This window comes from Haliaeetus leucocephalus, unplaced genomic scaffold, assembly GCF_000737465.1.
Source record: "Haliaeetus leucocephalus isolate CR32 unplaced genomic scaffold, Haliaeetus_leucocephalus-4.0 Scaffold973, whole genome shotgun sequence".
Classification (NCBI taxonomy): domain Eukaryota; kingdom Metazoa; phylum Chordata; class Aves; order Accipitriformes; family Accipitridae; genus Haliaeetus; species Haliaeetus leucocephalus.
Genome location: NW_010973409.1, coordinates 843,438 through 866,363, shown reverse-complemented (window position 1 = coordinate 866,363; position 22,926 = coordinate 843,438). Strand labels below are relative to the sequence as shown.

Genomic DNA, 22,926 nt, shown 5'->3' with positions numbered 1-22,926 from the left:
GCGTGATTTTCCTCGTGTTGTCGATACTGTACCAGTTCTGACCCTTCACTAATATTTTTGGCTATTGGAGAGGAACTAGTTTTCAGATCTGTGTGAATATAAATTGAAGTGAAAGAAAGGAAGATGACTGCAGGGAAAGATGACCGGAAAGGGAAGGAATTTTTTTCTAGATTTGGGGTTTATAACTTCAGTTCAATTTGCAGTAAGTTTGCTGTTTGTGTGTGTGTGGTTTTCCTCTCCTCTGCCCCTTACTATAAGGCATGGTAATAACTGGGTATGTTTTTACGGACAGCAACTTGAAGATTAGCCCACTTAGTTCTTTTATTTCCGTTTTGTAAAATAGTGGGGAATTCAGCCTGCATGGTAGTGTGTTGTTTCATGGGGGTAATGGGTCTGGAGATGTAAAGCTAGAATGCAATGGGCATTAAGCAGTATGTCCAAAGGCAAGTGTTTGCAGCTCTTGGGTCAGAATCCAAATTATGCAGTAAAACAGTATTACATGCCTCCTGATTTTGGACGATTTGGGGTATCCATTTTCAGCTTTTCTTCTCATCCAAAAGGGCTAAAATTTCCCTTGACCCTGGGGTAAGAGAAGCTGAAAACTTTCTTTGGCTTCTGATTATGGTACTTAGCTATGCTAGACTTTGCTTAGTCATTCTTGTCCCTGCAAAGATTGGGTGTGTGAATCACAGCTTGAAACTATTTCTGCTTCCATTTTTGAGGCCTTGAATGTGCAAGGCAGTGATGGAACAGACATCGTGGTTCTGTCCTGTCTTCATACATCTTCTAGAAATAGGACATGTGATTCTTTGTGTTTGACAAGACACATCTGCACTGATTTTAATGGGGTGTAATTTGAAACTAGTTTAGTTAAACCAGGGCAGATGGCTGCAGTATTGTATGTAATTTCTTCAGTGCAAGGTTGTGGTGCTGCTGCAAGATTATGAATCTGGTTTTAGGACACCTCACAGCAAAAAGGGTAACACTGTTGTCATAAATCTCAGTGTTGAACAAGTACAAATTAATTCTGCCCATTAAAACATGTAATGAAAAACAATCCAAAAACCTCTCAGAAGACTTTGTCAGGGAATGGATTGTCTGGACTACTGCACAGCATTAAAGATTGTATCTTATGCTTTTGTTTTTTAAGCATTAGCTAAAATTATGTAGTCATGCCTGATCCCAATCAGGCTTGTACTGGCAGGTGATCAGATATTATGTAAAGCTCCTATCAATGAAAATGGAACCAGAGCCATGAAAATTTGCAAGGATTTAACTAAATTGATTTAATATAATCAAGACCTGGTTCTCTGTAGACAGGGTTTTTATTTACTGCTTTAATACACTTATGTTACATACGACATCTATGCCTCTTTCAAGTTTCTGTGCAGTAGTTCGGCAAGCAAGAATAGAAGTTGGAATGGTTTCCAAAACAGAAAGTTTAGCCTAAAAATCCAAAATAGAATGAAAAAGATGTCTTCAAATTTGTTTTCTCAATTATTCATACTTCAGGCTTTAATTTATAAGATATTTTAATTCAGTCTGAGAATAAACATGTGACCTATCTCACCAGGACTTTAGACTGAACTGCAGAACTCCCCCCTGCCCAGTTAGGTCTTGTTGCACATTATCAACCAAGACATTTCTGATGGGGAAAAAAAAATGGAAAAGATACTATGGAAAGTGTTCTGTGTTTTCAACCAACCTTGCTCATGATGAACAGGTTGAATGGGAATTCTGCAGGCTGGAAAGCACATCTGCTTAAAACATGTGTTGAGTTTTCTTTCTTTCTTTATGTTAACAGTGAGCACATTTGTTGAACTCATGTTTTCTTCACAATCTGTTTGCTAAATTAGGACACAAACCCAAGAACGCTTGTGCATGAGAGTAATTTTCTGTAAGTGAGTAGTGTCACTGAGTTCAGTAAGAGCAGTCACGCACAGAATTAAGCACATGCATGAGAGTTTGCAGAAATTTGGCAAACATGTTGTTGTCATGAACAGATTGCCCAGCTTTGCTTGTAATGCAGCTATAAATTCTTGGCTTGGTCCTATTTTGAGTAGCCCCCATTGTATGAGCCATAAACTATTCTATTGTGCTAAGCCTAACTGAGGATATTTCTTTTATTTTGTCATAGCAACAAGAGCAAGATCCCACAAATCTATACATCTCAAATTTACCCGTTTCCATGGATGAGCAGGAACTGGAGAACATGCTGAAACCCTTTGGACATGTCATTTCCACCAGAATATTAAGAGATGCTAATGGAGTCAGCAGAGGAGTCGGCTTTGCCAGGTGAAACCTTTACTCTTTTTTGATTCATGCACATTTTTTGGCTTTGGTCCTTTGCAAATGCTGCCTATTCCATAACTCTGAAGCCTCATAGCTATGGCAAATGCAGAACAGCACCTTTATCAGATTGTGTGTATGTTCTTTCAGCCAAGCTAAAGAATACCAATGCAGATGGATGATTGTTACATTTCTTTAAAAAATAGTTCATTGTATGTATGTATAGGTAAATAAAAATTGCTATGAATAGTGAGCTATCCATGCAGTATCAAGCTTGGATAATAATAAATGTCCTACAGCCAAAAGCACACACTTGGTGAAGAAACTGTTTAAATGTTTAGCAAAGATTTTGCAACAGGAAGAAGTAAATTTAGCAGTTGGAAGAGCAAAGGGGAGGAACTATAACTGAAGAAACGTGGCTTCCTTGAAAGCTGCAGGGAACTCAAGCCTGTGACAAGAGCTTAAGAAGAAATATTTGCATATAACAAGCCCTGTTGGAGTAGTCAGATATTTTAGACAGAATGGGCAACATATTATTACCATGTACTTCATTGTCAGTACAGATAGACAAGTTTCCATGTTTACTCTCAGGGAATATTTACATAGATTCTCTTCAGCTTGAAACATTCTTGAATCAAATAGTTTTCTTTTGAAAAGCCAAGGAATAGAGAGCTATATATAGAAAGGTATTGAAAAAGCAAATAAGAAGAGAAATTTGCAATTGTGCTGTAAATCATTTTTCTGCTTCAAAAGAAAAGGGGGAAAAAAATCTCAAATCTTTGTTTCTACAGAATATTCATAACATTGTGTTTTGTAGAGAAGGCAAAATGACTTAGTCATCTTGCGAATTTCTTTGAAATACACCGTATCTTGGTATATCATGGCACTTCTGTTAGTGTCATAACACTACTGAGTGAAATGGGGTACTGTATGATAAAAACGTGGCTTGCAAGATAAGTGACATTGTAGTGTTACCTTTGTCCTTGATGTGAAAGATCATTTTGCACAAAAATTGTTAAGATAATATTGTCTGAATTCAAATGGAAAAAGGCAAAACATTTATGCTGAACGATGACACGCTGTTCCTTACACATTCTTGCAGGTAATAACGTGAATTTTTCTACCTCACTAAATACAGATCAGTGTAAGACACGGATAAACTTGCATTTTAAAAAAATTACTTTGTGGAAATGTATTTAATTATGTAACCTATTTCAAGAAACCTTTGGTGATCTAGCATGAAGGTTGTGTAATTCACCATGCAAATGACAAAGAGGTAAAACCTTTGCTCCATCAAAGTATACAGCAGATCGTCCATTGACTTGAATGAGAGCAGAGTTAATCCAGGAATTTAGAACTGTAGCTGAATGCTGACTCTTGTCTTTGCAGAATTATCAATACAAGATTTAATTACATGACCACCTGACCTTCTTTTTGTAATAAAGTGCTATTTGGTATCTTTTTCCTGCACGTCAATCCAAATAGATTAATTTATTTCACTTTGCTTGTCATGAGGGTTTTGTTCTAGTGTACCTACAGTGTGAGCGCATGCTGAGTGGGTATAAATGCAGTACAGGTAGGGGATGGCAGCTGTATTTCAGCCCAGATAAGATTTCAGAAGTTCAAATCAGCAACCCGTGTGGTGATCCTGGCTATTACACCTTCTGACCTGGGGCCTTTTTATCACAGCTCTTAACTGAGCCACAGAAGGACAGGAGTAAAAGTTAACTTTGCATACGCTAAAATGATGCAGCATCCAGCAATTTTGAAATTTGATGTTTCAAAGTTACTAATTAAGCACTATGATGATTAAAAATCACTTTTTGATTCTGCCCAATTATGTGAATAGTCAATCTCAAAATAAGTATATTCAAAAAGCAATCGGAAATAAAGACTTAACGGTAGACAGCTATTGTCAGATTTTTCTCCTAAATGGGTATGATTAGCAGTTTTATAGTACTGCAGGTGGCTACTTAATCATTTATAACCTGGGTAACTTCAAATGTTCTTGGATCAAAATTATCTGAGTAACGTCTGGCTGCATTAGAGTTCAGCCTCCTTTAAAGTATGCACATTCAAAGCTAGCTCTGTTTTTTTAAGCTGTGAAAGTATTTCCTCTCTTTTGCATCCCTCCGAAGCAACTGAACAGATTTTCCCGAAACTTTCCAGAGCATTTCTCTGTGGCTTGAACCCAACTGTGCCTAGGTATGCCCCAAGGGAGATTTTGGGGAGGAGAGTTATGAGCAAGGGGCCAGACAAGGGAAGCTTTAGACTCCAACTGTGGCTCCACAGAAGTCCATCCAGTTGAAAGGGAATTGCCATAACCTCTAGACACCCGACTCTGCCTCACCCCTGGCCTGTGCTTTGTACTTCAAAGCGATGCTACCTGGCTCCAGGCTCTCCGTGGGAGCTGGCATTCTGCAGGGCTCATGTTGCTGTTGTCGTTTGGCAGCGTGGGTTTCTGCTGACACCGGCAAGCAGAAGCTGGGACTAAACACAGCCTATCGTATAGCAGAGAGAGAGAGAAATTAGGAGGAGGAGGGGAAAGAAATACTTACTAGAAGGAAGGAATTGGAAAAAGGAAGCGGTACAGATGAGAAGCTTTAAGTTCAGTCTGTTGTAAGATTGCTGTCCGAAGAGGGAATGACGCAGTGTTGTCCTCACACAGGATTTCATCACAAGACTTAAACTTGTAGGCGTTTCTCTTAAATCCTTGTGGCTGGGAGTCATCTGATGACTTCAGCATCTGATCTTTCCTTTAAAAAGTATAAGTGGATTCCTCAGAGCTTAGAACAAAAGCATAGACCTTCACTGTCAAAAAAAACCCCAAAAAACCAAAAAACCACCACCACCAACAACAAAAAAAACCAAACCAAAGGAAAAAAAGCCACAGAAACTGGATTTGAAGACTTTTTTCGAGATATAATTTTAAAGCTGATCTCTTATGAATTGAGTTTTGCAAACAGGACATTAGCAGTGTTGGTGGTCATGTGAGTAAAAAGGAGATCAAACATAATGAGTAAGTGAGCAGGTCTTTGAGGGAGGCTGGAATTGCTGGATAGAAGGTACTGAAAGCATGGAGGGAAATATTTAACTTCATCCTGAAGATGTGTTGTCACTTACAAAGAGTGTATGTGCTGGAAGACCTGGCTTTCCACAGGCCCATAAAGGGTGAGTTCCAGATGATAAGGTAGGAGAAGATAAAGAAATAACACAATCACAGTGGAGCCAAAGTAGTGGTGCTGTTTTGCTAAATGAAAGGGAGAATATTTAGAGGGAGATTTCTGAGGATCAGTGATGATGCTACTTTGGAGGCAGAGAAGTGTCAGCAGCACCAGGGGATAAAGGAACATTCAGGCAGTTTAAGGATGCATTTGTGAAGAGGGAAGTACTTTGTTCTTCCTTATTCAAGGGTTTAATTGAAAGCAGTTGAAAAGGTACTATAAATTTAGCTTGAACAAATCCATCATTTGGGATGGTAGTGCAGGGTTAGATATTATAAGGATCATTCCTACTTTTAGTCAGAAGAATGATCTGTCATATCCTACATCTTACCCAGGAAATTGCCTCATAATTGGGTATCTCAGGTGAAACTGGAAATCACAAACATGCCCCGAAGACTTTGTGTGATACCTTTAAAATATTCCAATGCCTGTGGTGATAAATTTCCATTGAAAGGCCACCCTGGAAGGGGCTCACAGCATTACTGCAGGGTGCTGTGGAGGTCTGTGGGAGAATGTATCTCTGTGACCCTTACATTTCCATCTGGCATTGCAACCTGGACCAAATTTTGGTAGACTCGGTACATCCCTAAGAAAATTGCCAGGCATGGAGCTGCACTTTCAGGGAGAAGCAAACTCCAGAGAGGGACAGGTGGGGCAGGATTCCAAGAAAAATATCAGTGGGACTCCGTAACATGAAAATGGATATGAAGCCCTTGAAGGTGAAGAGGGAGGAACAAGGAAAGTTAGGAGCCATCAGATATTTTGACTAAGCAATTTTCATAATCCAAGCCCGAGGTACTGTGAGTTTAATTGAAGAACTCCTTGGGACATGGAAAAGGGGGCAAGGAGGCATTGGGGTATACCTTGGGGAGGGACTTACTGATACCACTGAATCAATGAAATAAAAATTTTATTTTATAACCCCACAGTAAAATACCATTCAAATATTATTTAAGTATCCTTCCTATAAAGATAGTATTAGTAATACCATACACACATGTACCACACTCAACTGAACAGCAGAGCAAGCGTTTTATAGGTCCTTTTAAATGATAAAGCGCAAAGAAAGAGTTAGAAACCACTAACTTTTTTATTTTGTTTGCTGTCTTGTAACTTAAAACGACCTTGCAAGATTCACCCCCCAAGCGACATTTTACAACGAAGTCATAAGCCTCTGAAAACAGAAATTTATGATGGAAATGCTGACAGTCAGACAGTCAAGTATTGCACTGCTGGCGGGCACCAGTATAATGCTTAACCTGAGACTGTGACGACAGTAGCATAAATCAGCCTGGGTCTAGGTGGAAATGACTGTGTGTTCATACTATTCTTTTTTCAGTAACATGAGAAAATTTGTTGAACACAAACTGTCATAAAAGAATGTTATGATGCTGTTCCCAGCAAATGACCAAAGTCAAGAGATTCTCAATTAGCTGTCTCTATCGTCTCAGAGCAAAAGGAAATATCAGGGAGATGCTTCCATCCCTTTGTGACAGAGCTGGGGGGTCTGTAGTGAGGCATTTACCCACTTTTTTGCTGGGAGTTTGGGATTCATCCTTGTCTTTTCCCTACCTTGTTCTTCTGACAGAGCTTTCAATGGGTTGCTTTTCTCTGCCTGCATATGTTTTTTATTAAACTTATCTCCTACTTGTCTGCATTTTCCATGTCTTTAAATTTAGTCTTTGGAAACAGTATTCAACTCAGCAACTGAAAGGGAGCAACAGAAAATGGGAAACAAGATTTTGAGCCCCCACAGGATTGTTATTCTATTTATAGAAGCTTTGCATGGATTTCAGTAGAAATGGATGTGCTCCAGTTTCCATTGAAGCAAAACAAGAGAGCCAAGCCTTTAATTTGTATGTTCTTTCCTCAAAGGAAGCTGTGCATCTTTCAGGGTTTTTCAGGATAACGTAGGTATCATTTAGTTATATTGGCTTTCTTCTGAAATAAAGAGGTTTCTCTATGGAGAGTACTGTAGCTCTATGCAGAGATACTCAGGCAGCTCAAAACAGTCACCTTGGCATGGTGGGTCATGCTGCGAGATGTAAATATGGACCATATTCCCAGAGAAGAGGAGCCTATCCTGTCCTCACTGAAGTGGTTTCTGCAGATTTTGTATATTTATCTGAGATAGTAAACAACTTCTTGTTATTCATGCAAGCAGGACTGAACATGAAAAATGTACAGGCAAGACATTTTGGGAAAAGATATAATTTATGAGCGATGAGGAGAACTTGTCAAAATTAGTATCTCTTCCTAGGCTGTAAATTACAAAGGGAACAGTTTTTCCAGCATTCGATTCAAACCAAAAAGCACAAACATCTTGAAGCAATCTCTTACCAGCTGAAAAGTTGGGGACATAAGATACCCAAGTTAGTTACAGGAGAGAAGAAAATCACAGGTTGCAGCCATATCAGGGTCTTAGAATTCCTGGAATTAAATTAGCAAAATAAAGAAATTAGTGAACACGTTGCCATAGAAGCATGAAGAGTGGAACATAAGGAGGTGCTAAGAAACCTCATACTAATCAAACCTACCTTGTAGCTTTAGAGTATTTAAGACCTGAAGATCATTTTCCCTGACCTCTTTTATATCACAGGCAGTTGAAGTACTCCCAGTTACCTAATATTGAGATAATACTTGTCTTTTACTAAAATACAACTTTCAGAAGAGATTTGAAGACATCAAGCAGAAAAAAAAGCCACCTCTTCTCTCTAATGTGTGCCAGTGGATCATCTTCCTTGCAGTTAAATGTTTCTGCCTAATTTCTCTTTAAAATTTATCTGGTTCTTGTCACAACTTTCTCAGCAAGATTAAAGAACTACTTAGTACCTAGTTTATTCTCCCGCAAAGGTACTTATGCACTGCTATCAGACTGCCCCTCTAGCCATCTTTTTGATATGCTAAAGAAATTGAGTTCTCTGGTGTGTATTCTAACTATGTTCTTTGGACTCCTCCACTGTATAATATTGCTACTACCTACCGACTTCCATCTTTGCAAAATGCCTTATATAGTAAAGAAACATTGCCCCTCAAGATTTATTATTCCTGCTCTTATAAATATAAGAAAACAACAATATTCCTGTGCTGATCATAACATAAATGTGGTAGTAACAATTTAATCTTTAAATATTTACTCTGGATATAAAAAAATGGAGTCCTGATTCTCATTTACATTATTACTATTATTATTAAGTAGAGTGACTACAGGATATATGTAAACCAAACCCACATTTTACCCCTACCTGGTAATTACATGGTACCGAATATTTCTCATGTAATAATTATGTAATCATAATGTTATTCCTTGTATATAAATTTTATTAAGTTGTTTCTTGACACTGCATCAATCTTTATAATAAGCATCTGTAAGAGCTTTAGTTTTTTAAAAAAAATTAATTTTCCCTTTTTTTTTTTTTCCTGGTAAAAGTTCCCTATTACTTGTAACAACACATAATGACTACTTTGGAGCCACTATGGTCTGTAGAGAGAGTAATAAACATTTTTTGAATTACCTAAAATAAATATTTAATAGTAAGATGTGAACGGCAAATTACTTAGTTGTGATACTTGCTTAAGCACCCCCAAATTTTGTTCTTTTACTAATCATATTGGAATATCTTAAATTTGCAAACTATGACTAGAAAAAAAATCATAAAATCAGTCTTTCTTTTCAGTGTTTTCTTAAATTCCCTTCCTTTCAAATTGGATAGAATATGGACAGTCTAGTTACTCATACTGTATTTGGGAACTTTACAACTTAGTTTCCAGAACCTGGAGATATATAGACACAGATGAAAATAAATTCTCATAGTTTTGTTAGTTTCATTGTTTTAGATTGTTATCTTTACCTTTAAAGATATCATAAGAATCTGGCCTATGGCTTTGATAAATTTTTTTCTGCAGTGTATTTCCTGATTCAAAATAATACTCAGATTCATTATAGTTATCTCCAAATTGCATTTAAACATGAATTGTTATCTAAGATCCTCTTAGGATCAGCACCAAAATCACATTATTGAAGGGAATTTGAAAATGATACTTCATGAGTGATCTGATCCGAAGCAAATTTCTATTACCATGTGAAGCTGATGTCCTCCCCTTTCCAGCAGGAGAGCTGAATATCTGTATCTTTCAGTAGAAGGTTTTGAAACATCTAAGATGTTTATCTTTTCTCCAGAATATTATCATTTGCCACATTTTTGTTCTATCAATTATGAAAAAAACCCTAACACTGAAAAAATGGATTTAAGAGTCCTCTTCCCCCAAGTTTGCCTGTGCTCCAATGACATGCTTTTGTAGAAAACCTGTCCCCTGGAGGCTAACTTTTAATATGTAACATTCCTGTTAATGATAATTTTATCAAATACCAGTCTCAACCAGCATTTTGAAACATTTCTATCTCAGACGCGAAGAATAAATTCATGACAAAAATCTTATTTTGTCCATCTCCCCTGAGTTTCCAAATACCTTCTGCAATAGAGGAGTGCCACAGCTTTTTGAAGAAAAAGTAGGTAGAATTTATTAGTGTAGACCTAAGAAAAGTGTATTATTATTGGGCCTTTTTCCCAGGTATGCCTAGTCTTTATGGCTAAACCAAGTAAGAACAGAAAGAGGAATGTCTGAATGGATGTGTGCAGACAGGTTCAGCTCATGGGTAGGCACATGCCATAGACATTGCCACCTAAGTGGTTGATGTTGATCAGAGTTTTAACTAAACTAAATCCGGGGTCTTGTGATGGCAAATATCAGATAATTTTAGTAATATATTTGGTTGCTCTATACCACTCATTCTTCCCAGTCAGTCAGAGAGCTAATCATCCTGACAAACACAATTAGAAAAGGTTATTTCCAAAAAAACAGGTATTGTGGACAAGTGTAAATTATAATTCATACTTAGGTGGCCCTGGGGTAGATGCCATCCTGGTGAGTTAGTGGCTGCCTGGCCAGCCTCGATGTGGCCAGGAGGAAGGTCCACCCCACAGGCACGTGTCGCAGAAAGCGTGCAGGGGACTCAGGTAGGGGAGACAAGGAATGGGTGCAGTGTTACTCAGCGACAAATCTGAAGGAAACATGTATAGACGGCTTTGTCTATTGTGCTGCCTTTTCAAACTGAGTCGATAATGCCAGTGTTGGTTTCAAGCGAAGCGTGTGCCAGATTACAGATAGCTAGCAGTGGCATTTGAGAGCCATTAATTGTGAAACTTGAGAAGAAAATGTGCGCATTCCTTTTCAGAGTGCTATTCGAATGGTGGCCTTTTTATCCCAGAACACTGTGGATTTCACTTTTATTCTCTTCCCACATAAAATGCATGAAGTGCACTGAGTCTCCTTCACTTGGCAGCTTATATATTGCATTCTTTGCAGGGACTGCTTTGGCTTGTTAAATTGTACCCCATGTATTAAAATGAAATTGTCACTGCTGTGTGATGCAACATAACATGGTTTGACACCAAGAGCCTGGAGCTACAGAAAACAGACTTTTATTGCATTTATTCTTTCAGAGACAAGAGTCTCTAAAGGCTCAGCACAGACATTCACTTAGTTAAATCTGAATGAAGCCAAAGTGAACAATCTAAGTTGCTGTCTTTGTGCTTGTAGAAATGGCCCAGCCCATGTGATATGAAATGATACAACCTGGAAGGGCAAATTTTTAATGATTCCACCTGAAATAAACTGACAAATTACTTTGATTTGCTTGGAGAATTAATCAGGCAATCAGGATATTATTATTGTTGTTGTTGTTGTTAGTAGTAGTAGTATTATTATCGGTGCTGGTGCGGTGGCCCTTTGAACTCTGGCAAACTTGTACGCTGGGAGACAAACCGCTCCTCTGTGCAGGCTGCATTTTCCCAAAACCGTGTGACAGGAAGGGTGGTGGATAAATTAATTTTAAAAGATCTAGACTGGTCAGGAGTAAGCAATATTTATGTCAGTGGAGTTATTTTGTGGAGTGTACCTGGAGGTAAGCACTGGTGTATTGAAGGAGCATTGAAGATGGTTTTTAAACACAATTTTTCTAAGAAAAACAAAAGCAGTACGACTTTTCTTTTTGCTTGCTTATTAGCTTTCTATTTCTTTCTTTCCTCTCGTCAAAGTTTCTATGCCCACTCTGTAGCAAAGTCAGCTGTTCTCTGGACTAGTGTGCAGTCAATTTATTAGACTGAAAGAATGGTGAATTCCCAGATGTAGTATAACCGTGGTTTGGGATTTGACTAGTAGCTTTGTATTCTTTACAATTCCCTCAATAATATATGTACCAGTTCACTGTTAATGCTTTAACATCTCAATGCTGAAAGTTATCTCCAGATCATATGAGATGAAAGTAAGGCATTTCACCTACCAGTATTACATGTAAATTACTGTCTTCACCCAAAATTTGGCTTTATGTTGTAACAGGCATATATGCATTGGTTTTGGTTTTGCTATACAGTCTGTCTTTGCAGGTTATTTTTTAACATTGTAATCCCTAATTATTGTTGCTTAATCCTCTGGGTTCTTTCCCAAATCCTGTATATTTTTTTTCCTGTCATCTGAAGTTATTTTGGGTGCACAAGGAATCTAGAAACACATCCTTTGCCTTTCCAAGCAGCACATGAGAGCATAAAGAATGTCCTTGTTCAGGGTGATCCCCTGGAGCCAAAAGGGGACTGTTCATTGACACTGCTGCGGCTCACACACAGCCAGGAGCGCAGCTGCAGGCCTTGAGGGTGGCAGGTCCTCCTCGCAAGCCCCACCGTACTGTAATGAGCTCAACCAGTTTCTTCGCAGAAATCAGCAAGAGCAGCTTTGAAGATTTCTTTCAGAATCTGTGCTTGTCCTTTTTTTTCTCCTTTTGCTTTTTGTTTTTGCTGACTGAGCACTTTCGTAACAGTCTAGTAACATGTATTGCCTCTACCCCCATCCTACTCTCTTCTCTTTTCCAGAATGGAGTCTACAGAAAAATGTGAAGTAGTAATTCAGCATTTTAATGGCAAATATCTGAAAACCCCACCCGGTCTACCAGGTAAGTCTAGCCATTAATATGAAATTTAAAATTCACTTAAGAGTTTCGAATACAGAAATGTTGGAATTTATGTTGAGAGTGGCTTGTATGACTGGTCCTGCTAAGAGGGCGTATGACCTCCCTGGTTGAAGCCTATCCTTTATGACCCAAAGCAACTTCTTCCTTTGCCAAGTTTGTATTATTCAAACATTTATGCCTGACAGCAGTAAATTTAAGTGCATATAAAAATCATGTTGTCTTACTGCATTTTTTCCCTTTTAAATGCATATATTATGTGGGATTTCTTTTCCAACTGGAGCAAAAGCCACATAAGTAAATGCCGGTGCTTCTCTAACAAACTAGAAATACAACGAAATCAGCAACTGCGTTATAGGTTATAAAGTAGCCAGGATTTCAGGTTGTAGTAACTTTGTATTCTTTACAGTTACTAGTTAGTGTTACTAGTTATTGTTACTAGTATTAACAGCAAGAGCCGTTAGTACTAACTGAGGATATTTGAAATATGAAGTGATTTTATACCATTTGTACTTGTCATAACTTAACGAAATCCTGCCATTTTCTGACAATACCCATCAAATACATTCATTGGTGTGTCGGTGTGACATCAAAAGCCAAGTTCCAGCCACTATCTTGCTTTTAAAATCTTCAGCTGTCATCTCTGTGGCCATCAGCTGTGCAAAGTTTAGTGATCAGTTGCCTGATTCTTAGTGCTTGACAAGACCTCCCCAAGGCCACAAATCTGCAAAGATTTCTCCCTCAGATTGTCTGAAGGGCTACGTTCAGTGAACAGGAAATCCTTGCAAGAATTGCATCCTAGGTTATTCTCTTTTTTCTTTTTAACTTCCATTAAACGATTTCCCTTTTTGGTTACTTTCATTAAATTCCTCCTTATTCATTGCCTGGTTCTTTATGCAGAAGATGCACTAAATACTCTAATTAAAAGAGAGCCATCTGCACAGCTACTGTGTACAGTAATTGAATGCTGCAATGTACATATAAATTTTAGTCAGATCACCTTCATGAAAGAGCATAAAACTTTTAGTACAAGCTGTAAGACTACATTTTATGGATTTCTTTTTCAAAAGTAGTCACTGACAATTTTTCTCAACACCAACTAATGAAGTACACCACCAACTTTGTGAAGTACAACAGACTCGGGCTGCATAGAACAATGGGCAAAGCAACATAGGCAGAGACCTTAAACCTTTGATGTGCCTTTCTGTATGCATACATTGAGTCCCAGTAGTAATCTGTTTAATATCATAGCAACACCCAATGGAAAGAGTGTGAATAGCAAGGAATCAGTAAGTGCAGCTTCGTCATTATAATCCTATGTGCTCCATGGTCACGTTCCTGGACGTCTCAGAGAGGACTCATCATTTGAGCAGGAAATAAAGCAGAATATTCTTACAGTGCTTGCTTGAGACAAAAAGGCTACACGGTAAAGAATGAAAGCTAGAAGTTGAAAATAGTTTTATTTTCTTTTTTTGTTTTTAATTTCTAAATTAGTCAGGAATATACTGGGTTTTCAACAGGAACAATGTTGGACATCAAAACAGGAATCTTGACAAGAGAGCATGATTACTTACCTTTGTTCCAAGAGAGACACTGAAATTGGATTTTAATGGTTATAACTTTTACTGCTTTCTTAATTAAAGGACATGAATCAGCTCTTAGTTTCCTGAAGAAGGTGTCCATGTGGGAAAATTGTCAACTATGTTTCTCTTGTGATTGTTCTGATCAGATGGCATTTAGTTGCAAGGATGAGCTGAAAGTGACTATTTTAAGAGTTTTCATTTACCTGAGTACCATTCAGATGCAGGTAAAGCATAATGCAGCTTGGGGCAAAGCCACTAAACCAGTAACTCAACTCACTCAACTATACATTAGATATCTGTAAGATCCCATTTTGTCCTCTGTTTTTGGAGGACAGATTTTGTAGCTTCAAACACAAATAATTACAAATTATCATAGGGTATTTGATCCGCATAAAAGAGAATATTTGTGCCTCATTATTAGAGTAGGGCACTCTTCAAATCCATATTTAACAGGTTTTTCATATTCACTCTTCTTCTTAAGAAGCAAGAGGACAAACATGATCACTTGAGCAGTTGGGTCGATTCAAATAATACTGACCTCTCATACTCATTTACCTTTGATCCAGGGCAAAAAACACTCAGCCCTAGTTTCTTCTTCTTGACATAGATTCCTGTTAGAGCTTCTACTCAGTTTATACACCTGTGCTATGAACCTGTATTTAAGCCTCTCAGCAAAGATAGAAGCCTCTTGCTTTATCCCCCTCCTGGCAGTTGCTTATCTTCCTGCATGGAGAAGGAAGGAAAATCAGGTCTTCTAGTGTACTTTGGAAAATCAGTCAGAGCCTGAAAATTATCCTCCCAGCACCTCAGTAATTGGCATAGAAAGAAGATAATCTCTAGTTATTGCTGTGACCTCTTTATGGATTTCAGTTAAAAAATGAGGAACCAGAGAAAATTAGTGGAAGTATGCAACACTATCTGTTATTAACCTCTACTGCTCAAAGACATGATCTTACTGTGAGAGAAAATTAATCAATCCTTTTAGGGTTAAATTAAATTGATTTAGGATTTTCAGCTGGATTTCTTTCAGGTATAGCAGTGAACTGGGAGGGTTTTACATTTTTGTCCACATCTCCTCTCACCCAAGCTCTGATGTTCTGGTTCAGGCTTGCCAGCTAATAGAAGGTTGCATGAGGCCCATCAAGAAAGAAATCAGCCTGGCTGCAGGCCATTTTGTACTACTCTGGTTCCTGAAGCAGTGGGATTACAGAGCAGACAAACCATTTTGGCAGGTAGCTTCCATCCATGCTGTCTTCCCTAGTCCTGTTCCCTGAGATGCGATCCTGGTGACACAGTGGGATGTATGTGTGTGGGAATACCATGTCTGTCGGATAAAATGTTCATGTGTTGTGGGGACGGTTGTGCCTGGTTACCAAGTCACGATGGAAGAAGGACTGGAGTAGGTAGCTTTCACCTGATGCTGAACAGCCCATCAGAAACACTGGGCACTGTGAATCTGGCTTTTACAATGAATAAATCGTGGACCATGACTTAGTTATATCCTCCCAAGGAATTATCTCAAACATTCATTTTGAATACAGAGCTCTTTCCCAACTAGTGTTTCCTTGGCAAATGAGATGTAAATTTAAGTGGATGTATTTTTTGTTGCTGTTGGAAATAAGATAGAAATTACAGGAGAATCACTGTTGTGTACCCGGACATTTGAGCCCAGCCAGGAGTCACACATCTAAGCTGACCCAGACCAACAATACAGTAGGAAAGGGTAAAGCAGTGTTATGTCTGCAAGGAAAGGAGGGCACACAAGGCACTCTGGAGGCTCTGTATTCTGTACATTCCTGAGGCAAAAATTTCGTTCCTTGTTTGATTTTCTAACTTCAACTACTGTCTGTTGTCTCTTAAAAATTGCCGAGCTAAGCACTTGCAGCTCCAGACCACTCTGCTTCAATCCAGTAACAATGTAAAGGTTATTTTCTGGCACTTGCAAAATTTTGCTGGTCAGATGTGTAATGCCTAGGTAAATTGAGCAATACTGTGTCTATGTTAGTGAATTATTCTCATTAAGGGTGCTTCTCTGTCCAACTCCTTGGCTTCGTTCCATTCCAAAACCAATTGCTCCACTGTCCTGCTTGCTCAACTAATAAGCATTTCATGATGTTCAGTCTTAGATATACAGTACAAAATAATTGGTTACCCCATAAATAATTAGTTAATATCTTTGTATTTCTTCCAGACTGAGAAAGTACAGTTGTTTCCAGAAATATGCGAACTCTCAGTGCTTGGCAGATTCCATGTGAACTTCATAAATATTCTGAGTAGCCTTGAGTGATTTATTTTTTTTTAGTGGTTTTTTGTGTTTGTTTTTGTTTTCCCTTTATTAGCACTGCTTTTCTGAGATAAATAGACCAGGGCCTACTGGGTATATTTTCTTCCTATAGAGAGTGCAGCCCCACGTGAAACTAATTGTAAAGGCCCTGTATTGCCACTCTGAAGGAGAAGTCAGCAAATGAACGCCTCAGACTATAGCGCTGTATGTTTCCATCAAGATGTAAAGGGCACTACTAATGATGAAGGTAGCTCGCCCTCAGTCTTTCAATGCTGCATCTCTTTTTGTTCGTGAATGGGAGACTTTATGTGGAAACCTGCTAATCTATCACATTTTGCAATCACTGAATTCAAGTAAAAATTCCTAGCTTTTCTGTTAGTAACAAATTGATTTCTCTTTGGATGGGCAAGCTTATGGTTCAGTCTTTGCATAGAGTTTTTGTTCACCTCCCAGTATCATTGGATGTCTTTAAAAAACTTCATTTTCTCTTTTTGAATAAATGGAAAGACTTAATGAGTTCTTTCTTTTCTCTCTGGAATTTCACAGGAACATGCCTCAGTTGCGGTAATTATCCTCTGCTGATACATTCATTATGCTCCCTCACAGCATTTTCTAGTCATTATAGTGCTTCCTAAATTTCATTTGCTTTGTAAATACTTCTGGTTGTCAGAGGACATTGGGCCAATTCCTATCTCAGGGAAAAATTCAAAAAAGTGAGACACACGAATGCTATGATGCGTGGTCAAGAATCTTCCTCTTTTGTAGTAGCTTTGTGTGGCTTTTATTGCTAATTTTAATGCCAGGTTACAAATATCTGACAAAAAGAAAGAAGAGGGAAGTACTATTCTTGTGTAGGTTAAGAACTCCACAAGTAACAAGCAACTGTGGCATTTTGGGACTGACTTTTACTAGAGCAGAAACTCTTAAATACAAAGAAATTATCTGCAACAATACAGATGTATTTGCAAATACCTTATACCTTGCTTTAATCATTATTGGCCATGCGTTTTTTTTCTCTTGAAAAGGTCCCAAGCACTGCATTTCTATGGACTCATTTCACCAGAATGAATGGATATTTTCTGCCTCTCTCCTTAGTTTAAATATTTCTCTTAAGTATTCTAGTTGAGGGTTAACTGTGTAATGGATAGTAGCAAGATTTTCCACCGTTTTTCTCTTAGTGGATGAACAAATAATATCTTGTTTGTCATTAGTGATGCTGTAAATTGTTTTTCTGAAGGAATAAACTTAAAATGTTTTGTTTGATAACTTTAGCCTCTTTCTCTAGTTTGGTGCTTTATCTTTTTATTTAATCGTCTCTTCATTTATATGCATAAAACACTGAAAAACTTTTCCAAAACTCTGTTCTTGGGGAGTTTACCTCGCTTTGTCAAGGTAAGTAATACATTACTATAAATATCCATATCTTTCTATCTTGCTCTCTGTATATACGTATATGTGTTTGACATTTTAAACAAGACAAAACAGCAGCAAAAGGTAGAAACTAGATATTGGTCTATAGTTAGCTTAAAACATTTGTTGAGTGCTGCAGAGAACTTAAACAGAATGAAGGGCATTCTGCTAGGTTTGGTACTGGTAATACTTGGCAGAGCTCGTTTAAAAAAGGGGTTTATCTTTTACATATCGTTATCCTCAGAATTTATGTTTCTTCAAAAAACCCAGACTCCCTCACTTGTATCCTCAGTTCCTTTATCATATATGAGGTTAATATTATCTGAATCTTTTATATTGTCTACCTTCTAAGAATTCAGTTTTGTAAATATTTTCATTGTTATCTGCTGACTTCAGTATATAAAACCTTCCCTGCTGTATCAGAAAATATGATCCGCATAAAGACCTTTGTAAAAAATAACTGTTTAACAAATTTTCTATTCCTTTAGCCTGTTTCTAATTCCTGGCTGTCATTTTTTATGGAATCGCTGTTATCTTTCGCTTTCTGTGCTCCATGAATGCACGTGCTCAGCTCATTGTTAGCAGAAATTTCTTTCACATCTTGAACCCTTTAAACATCCTTTTAACTTCTGTCAGTTCCCAGTCTTCATCTGTGACAGACAGTTAAAATCTTTAATTCCTTCTGTTGTTGTCCTGCCCGAGTCCTGGTGATGACCATGAGGCCACTGTAACTCCTCCTGCTTTGGACCCCAGGTGATTCCCACGTCCTCAACAGCATGCAGGCGGCAGTCCCCAGCTCAGGTCTCTCTGACAAACTGCTCGGCGCAGAATGGGCTCTGTGGACCTGTTGCCTGGGTCATGTTGGATGTTAAGAGGTGCCTCAGTGGTATACGCAGCTGTCAGAAGAGAGAGTTCCTAGGCAAGCAGAGTTTCATTTTTCAAACACCACATAATGGTTAAGATCACATACACTTTGCAGGAGACAGTCATAAAGGTGGACTTTCTAACCAAGAAGCTATAGAATGGGTACTGAATTAGTAGAAAATACAAAACCTTTTGCTTAGAAAGCAGGTCCCTGGTTAGGTGTCTGTGGCTTTGTTTTGTGGCTCATGCAGGCTTCTATGGTGTGGCCAACCTCTTCAGTGCTGCATGTTCTGCTCTCCTTTTAGAGCCCTGGCTGTCACACACTGCCAGCCGAGGCTCCTGGCTTTGCCCTCCTTCTGGTACTTGGCCACATATCGCTTGTAGTTAATCCAGCCCGTACCGACTCTTTAGCAGTAGACCTCCAATAGGTTGTGACTTCAACTGAAATCAAGTGTTTCTTGGACTGTCTCCTTCCTTTCAAAGACAGCGTTTAAAAGTCAGGTGATATTTTTATTGCTTCATGGCATTTTTGAGAATTTCAAATGTGAAGTGTGTCATTTTGTATCAGTGAACAAGACAGGTTTCTCTGTCTTTAGCTCCTTTTTTTATTTCTCCAGAAGTATGTTTATGTAACCTTCAGTTGTCCTCGCTGTGCTGACATTTTTGTAGATGCTTCTGGTTTCATAGCACACATTTCCATGTCTTGCTGAAAAGATCCATTCCAAATTTCCTAGATTTCTTGGATTCTTAAGATTGTGTATTCCTTAAAGGTAAGGGATACTTTCTAGAAAAAAAAAATTATCTTGTCTACTCAAGACTTGATCTGATTTCCACTTAGCTCAAACAAAGACTCCCTTTGGCTAGGAGGATACAGAATTAAATGTTTACCCAGTAAACCCCAATAGCTGGTATGCACTTAGTTGTTGGAGAAACATGAGTTGAGCTAATTTGTATTTCAGATATTAGGAGGTGTGTATCAGTGCTAAATCACATAGTTTGGGCTCATCAGGGAATTTGTGTGAGAGAAGACAGTGCTGACATTATCTAAGGCCTGCTTTTCCAGAAATATATAAAGACGTTGATGATGGGGACAATCTCAAAGTACTGATGTGCTATGTATTTATGTCTTGTTTTGTTTGAGCTTGTACTGGTCTCTAAGTTTTTAGGAAAAGAACCATATCTTTTTGTATTTTAAATAACCATATTATGAAATAATATTTTTTTAAATCTGGCTGTACAATTAACGAGAAATTCTTTCCCTTTTTTTTATTATTTTGTAACTAGAAGTAATAAAAAGTGCATAGAATCAGTTTGGTTGCGGTATTGCAGTAATTCAGGTCATGATGTATAAAACAGCATTACTGCAGTTTGGATTAAGATCTTTCACTTGGTTTATAAGATTGAAGTTAGAGAACAATATGGCATATAAATGAGAAAAGATCATTCCTTGTTTCCTTCTGTCGCAGTATCACCTGTCATATCTTTCCTAAGATTTCCAGAAGTCTGCAACATAAATGGAGAATTGCATTCCTTTCTCATTCGTAATATCTAGTGGTAATGAACTGTGTCACAGTTTATCTAAACTAATTTTAATATATACACTTTTTCTTCTAACTCAAAGTGCATTTTTGCTGTGAAGAGTGACTGTGTAAATCTTCTAATTCAGCAAATCCATTGCCTTTATATACAATGGTAGATAATTTGCTTATGAACAAAAAAGTCTCTTCTCTATGTTACTGCTGCATAACCAGCACAGCTGAGAGCATGTGCACTGAATTCTGTCGTGCCTCATACATCAGCAGGGGAAGTGTCGACAAGTTTCTGGTCCAGGGACAGTGCTGTTCCTTAGATGCACTTGTAAAATCCAAGACGAGACAGACGACTTGTGCAGGTGTTATGGCAGGCAAAATTTATGAGCCAGAAAGATTCACAGCTTGAATTTCAGATTGTTTAGGTCTAAAGGGCTGGCATTTAAAACAAAGCAAAACAAACAAATAAAAACGTGCAAATCAGAGCATGAAACAATGTGGAACATTGTAAAGTCATTTGTACGTGATTCAGATTTCAGGGAGGAATTCTGCTTTTGCATCAACTGTGGCCAGCAGTGGCACAACTCCTGTTTCTTCCTCTCCTGCATTACTTTATTAGTCCCTTCAGAACACTTTAAATGATGGAGTACATCTGCTTTGCAGGCCCTACTGCTGCAGTACTGTGTTGTCACACCTGAGCCAGCTAGTTTAAAACTCATTTAAAAAGCTAACTTGAGCAAGGGTATCAATCTAGCTGAGCACAAACTAACCACTTGAGCTCATAGTGTGTTATGCTCAATAATATCCAGCAAGTGGTTTACATGTTTTTTCTTTTTTTAACTGAGGAAAATGATTTCCCTTTCAGCCCTTTCATGGAAAAATTCTTCCTTTCCTTCTCCTTCTGCCTTCCTCTCTCCCTCCCTCATGCTTTTCCACTTGCTTTCACGTTAAACTTTTTTAAATTTGAAGTATAGAGATGTTTAATTCAGCAGTTTCAGTCTGAACCTTTGCCCTGTAAATTCCAGCTAACCTGTACAAAAAAGTTTTATTGAGGCTTAACAATGTACAAATTGATATTTTTTTGACACACTTCTTCGGGCATCCATATTTCAGCCAGAAGTGGAAGCCTCTGGGACTGGACTTTTCAGATGTCCCAATAAAATTGGAGCATCGATTTTTCACAGGTTTTGGAACACCACTGTAAATCAGTAAGCATCCAGGTGATGTGTGCCTGGTCTGTGCTGCCTGCAGGGCTCAACAGGGACACAGCGGCTGCTGCCTTGGAGCACACTTGGGTGGCAGACAGCCTCATGGAGGCTCTCAGGTGGGTTTGCTCCATCACAGCTGGCATGGAGGATTTTCTCCAAATGCATTTTTACTGGCAGAGCTCATGAAGAATTAGGTGGCTTGAAAGAGAGGCTATACATCCAAACTTCTGAGTGCTTTTGTGAACAGAAGTCAGCCTACAGGTGCTTGGTGTGTCCTTAAGCATTTTGGGACAAATTTGGTGCTGATGCCTTTAGAACGGACTGGGTAGCGAGAAAGGGAGTGTAATGAGAGAGGGAAGGCACATATAATGAGAAAGGAGTATACAGGGTCTGTCCTCCCTTCCTGGTCTTGCCTTTCTGCCACTTTCCCTCCCTCCCTCCCAAAGTAAACCTTTCTCTGCCACCAGAGGACCATTGAGGACTTTTCTGCGACGCTCCCCCCTTGAAAGCGTGAAGTGGCATGAAGTGTCTGAAGTAGCGTGTGATGGTCTTTCCCTTTGTGATTCAACCAAAGTAAGATGAGCAGTATCCCAACAGCAGTTTCCATATGTTTTGAATACCAGGAGCTTCTTATGTAATTGAATTCTCTCTATCCCCCTTCTCCTCCTCAAATGGTATGGCACAACAGAGAAAAGCAATTCAGCCTGAAAGCACTGGGAAAGCAGGAGGCTAACATTTTACTTGAATTTTTTTTTTTTTTTTTGGTCACAACAGCAATGTCATTTTATGCCGGTCAGCAGTCCTTAGCAGCTGTAAAAGCCCCATTTCTTGGCCATTTCTGTTTTTCTGTTAGTCTTTCTTATTTGAATGGCAGCATTTGATCACAAGATCATAGAAAGGTCTTTCCCAGGTTCAATCACAGGAACTTGAAAGAGGGGCAAAACAGCCTACATTTTACTAAGACTGTGTTAGTGTCTACGATGTGTCTGCAATTTACCTTCTACAATGTAAGAGACATCAAGAGGGAGGGGAAAGGTGCTGGATGTCTGATTCTACATTTATCCTTTTTGTTAAAGCTCATTAAAACAGCATTTTCCCCCACCACCCTGTATATAATCCTCGAGTACATTTTATTTCCAGAATTGCTGCTGTTCAACAAAGAAGCAGAAACCAAAAAATGAGAGAAGGAGGAAAGGAGTAATTTAACTTTTTGATTGCATGGATATGATATGAGAAAATACTTTTCCAAGGCCAAGTTTTACAAGCTGTACTTCAGATAAGACTTTCCATTTCAAAAAATGTGAATTTTGACCACACAAAAAAAAAACCTAATAAAAGAACATCCCAATTATCATGGGAGGCTCTTCAGTTACAGTATTACATTACTGAATACAATCAGCATCTTCCTCAATTAGGTTACTGATTACACTGTGAATTCACTGATTCTGAGCCTTTTTTTCCTCTGGCTTTTTCTTTCCCTTTCCCTTTTCATTTGCTTTCTTCTTTTCCCCTCT

At 38.4% G+C, this 22,926-nt stretch overlaps 1 protein-coding gene across 1 annotated transcript in view; it reads left to right on the top strand.

Annotated features, from left to right (window-relative positions):
- RBMS3 (RNA binding motif, single stranded interacting protein 3) overlaps positions 1 to 22,926 on the top strand; it is a 443,174-nt gene that overhangs the window by 293,514 nt on the left and 126,734 nt on the right. Inside the window, exons 5-6 of the mRNA XM_010584321.1 lie at positions 2,138 to 2,295; positions 12,440 to 12,519. Of these exons, the coding sequence (XP_010582623.1) occupies positions 2,138 to 2,295; positions 12,440 to 12,519 (238 nt within the window). The remainder of the gene's footprint in view (positions 1 to 2,137; positions 2,296 to 12,439; positions 12,520 to 22,926) is intronic.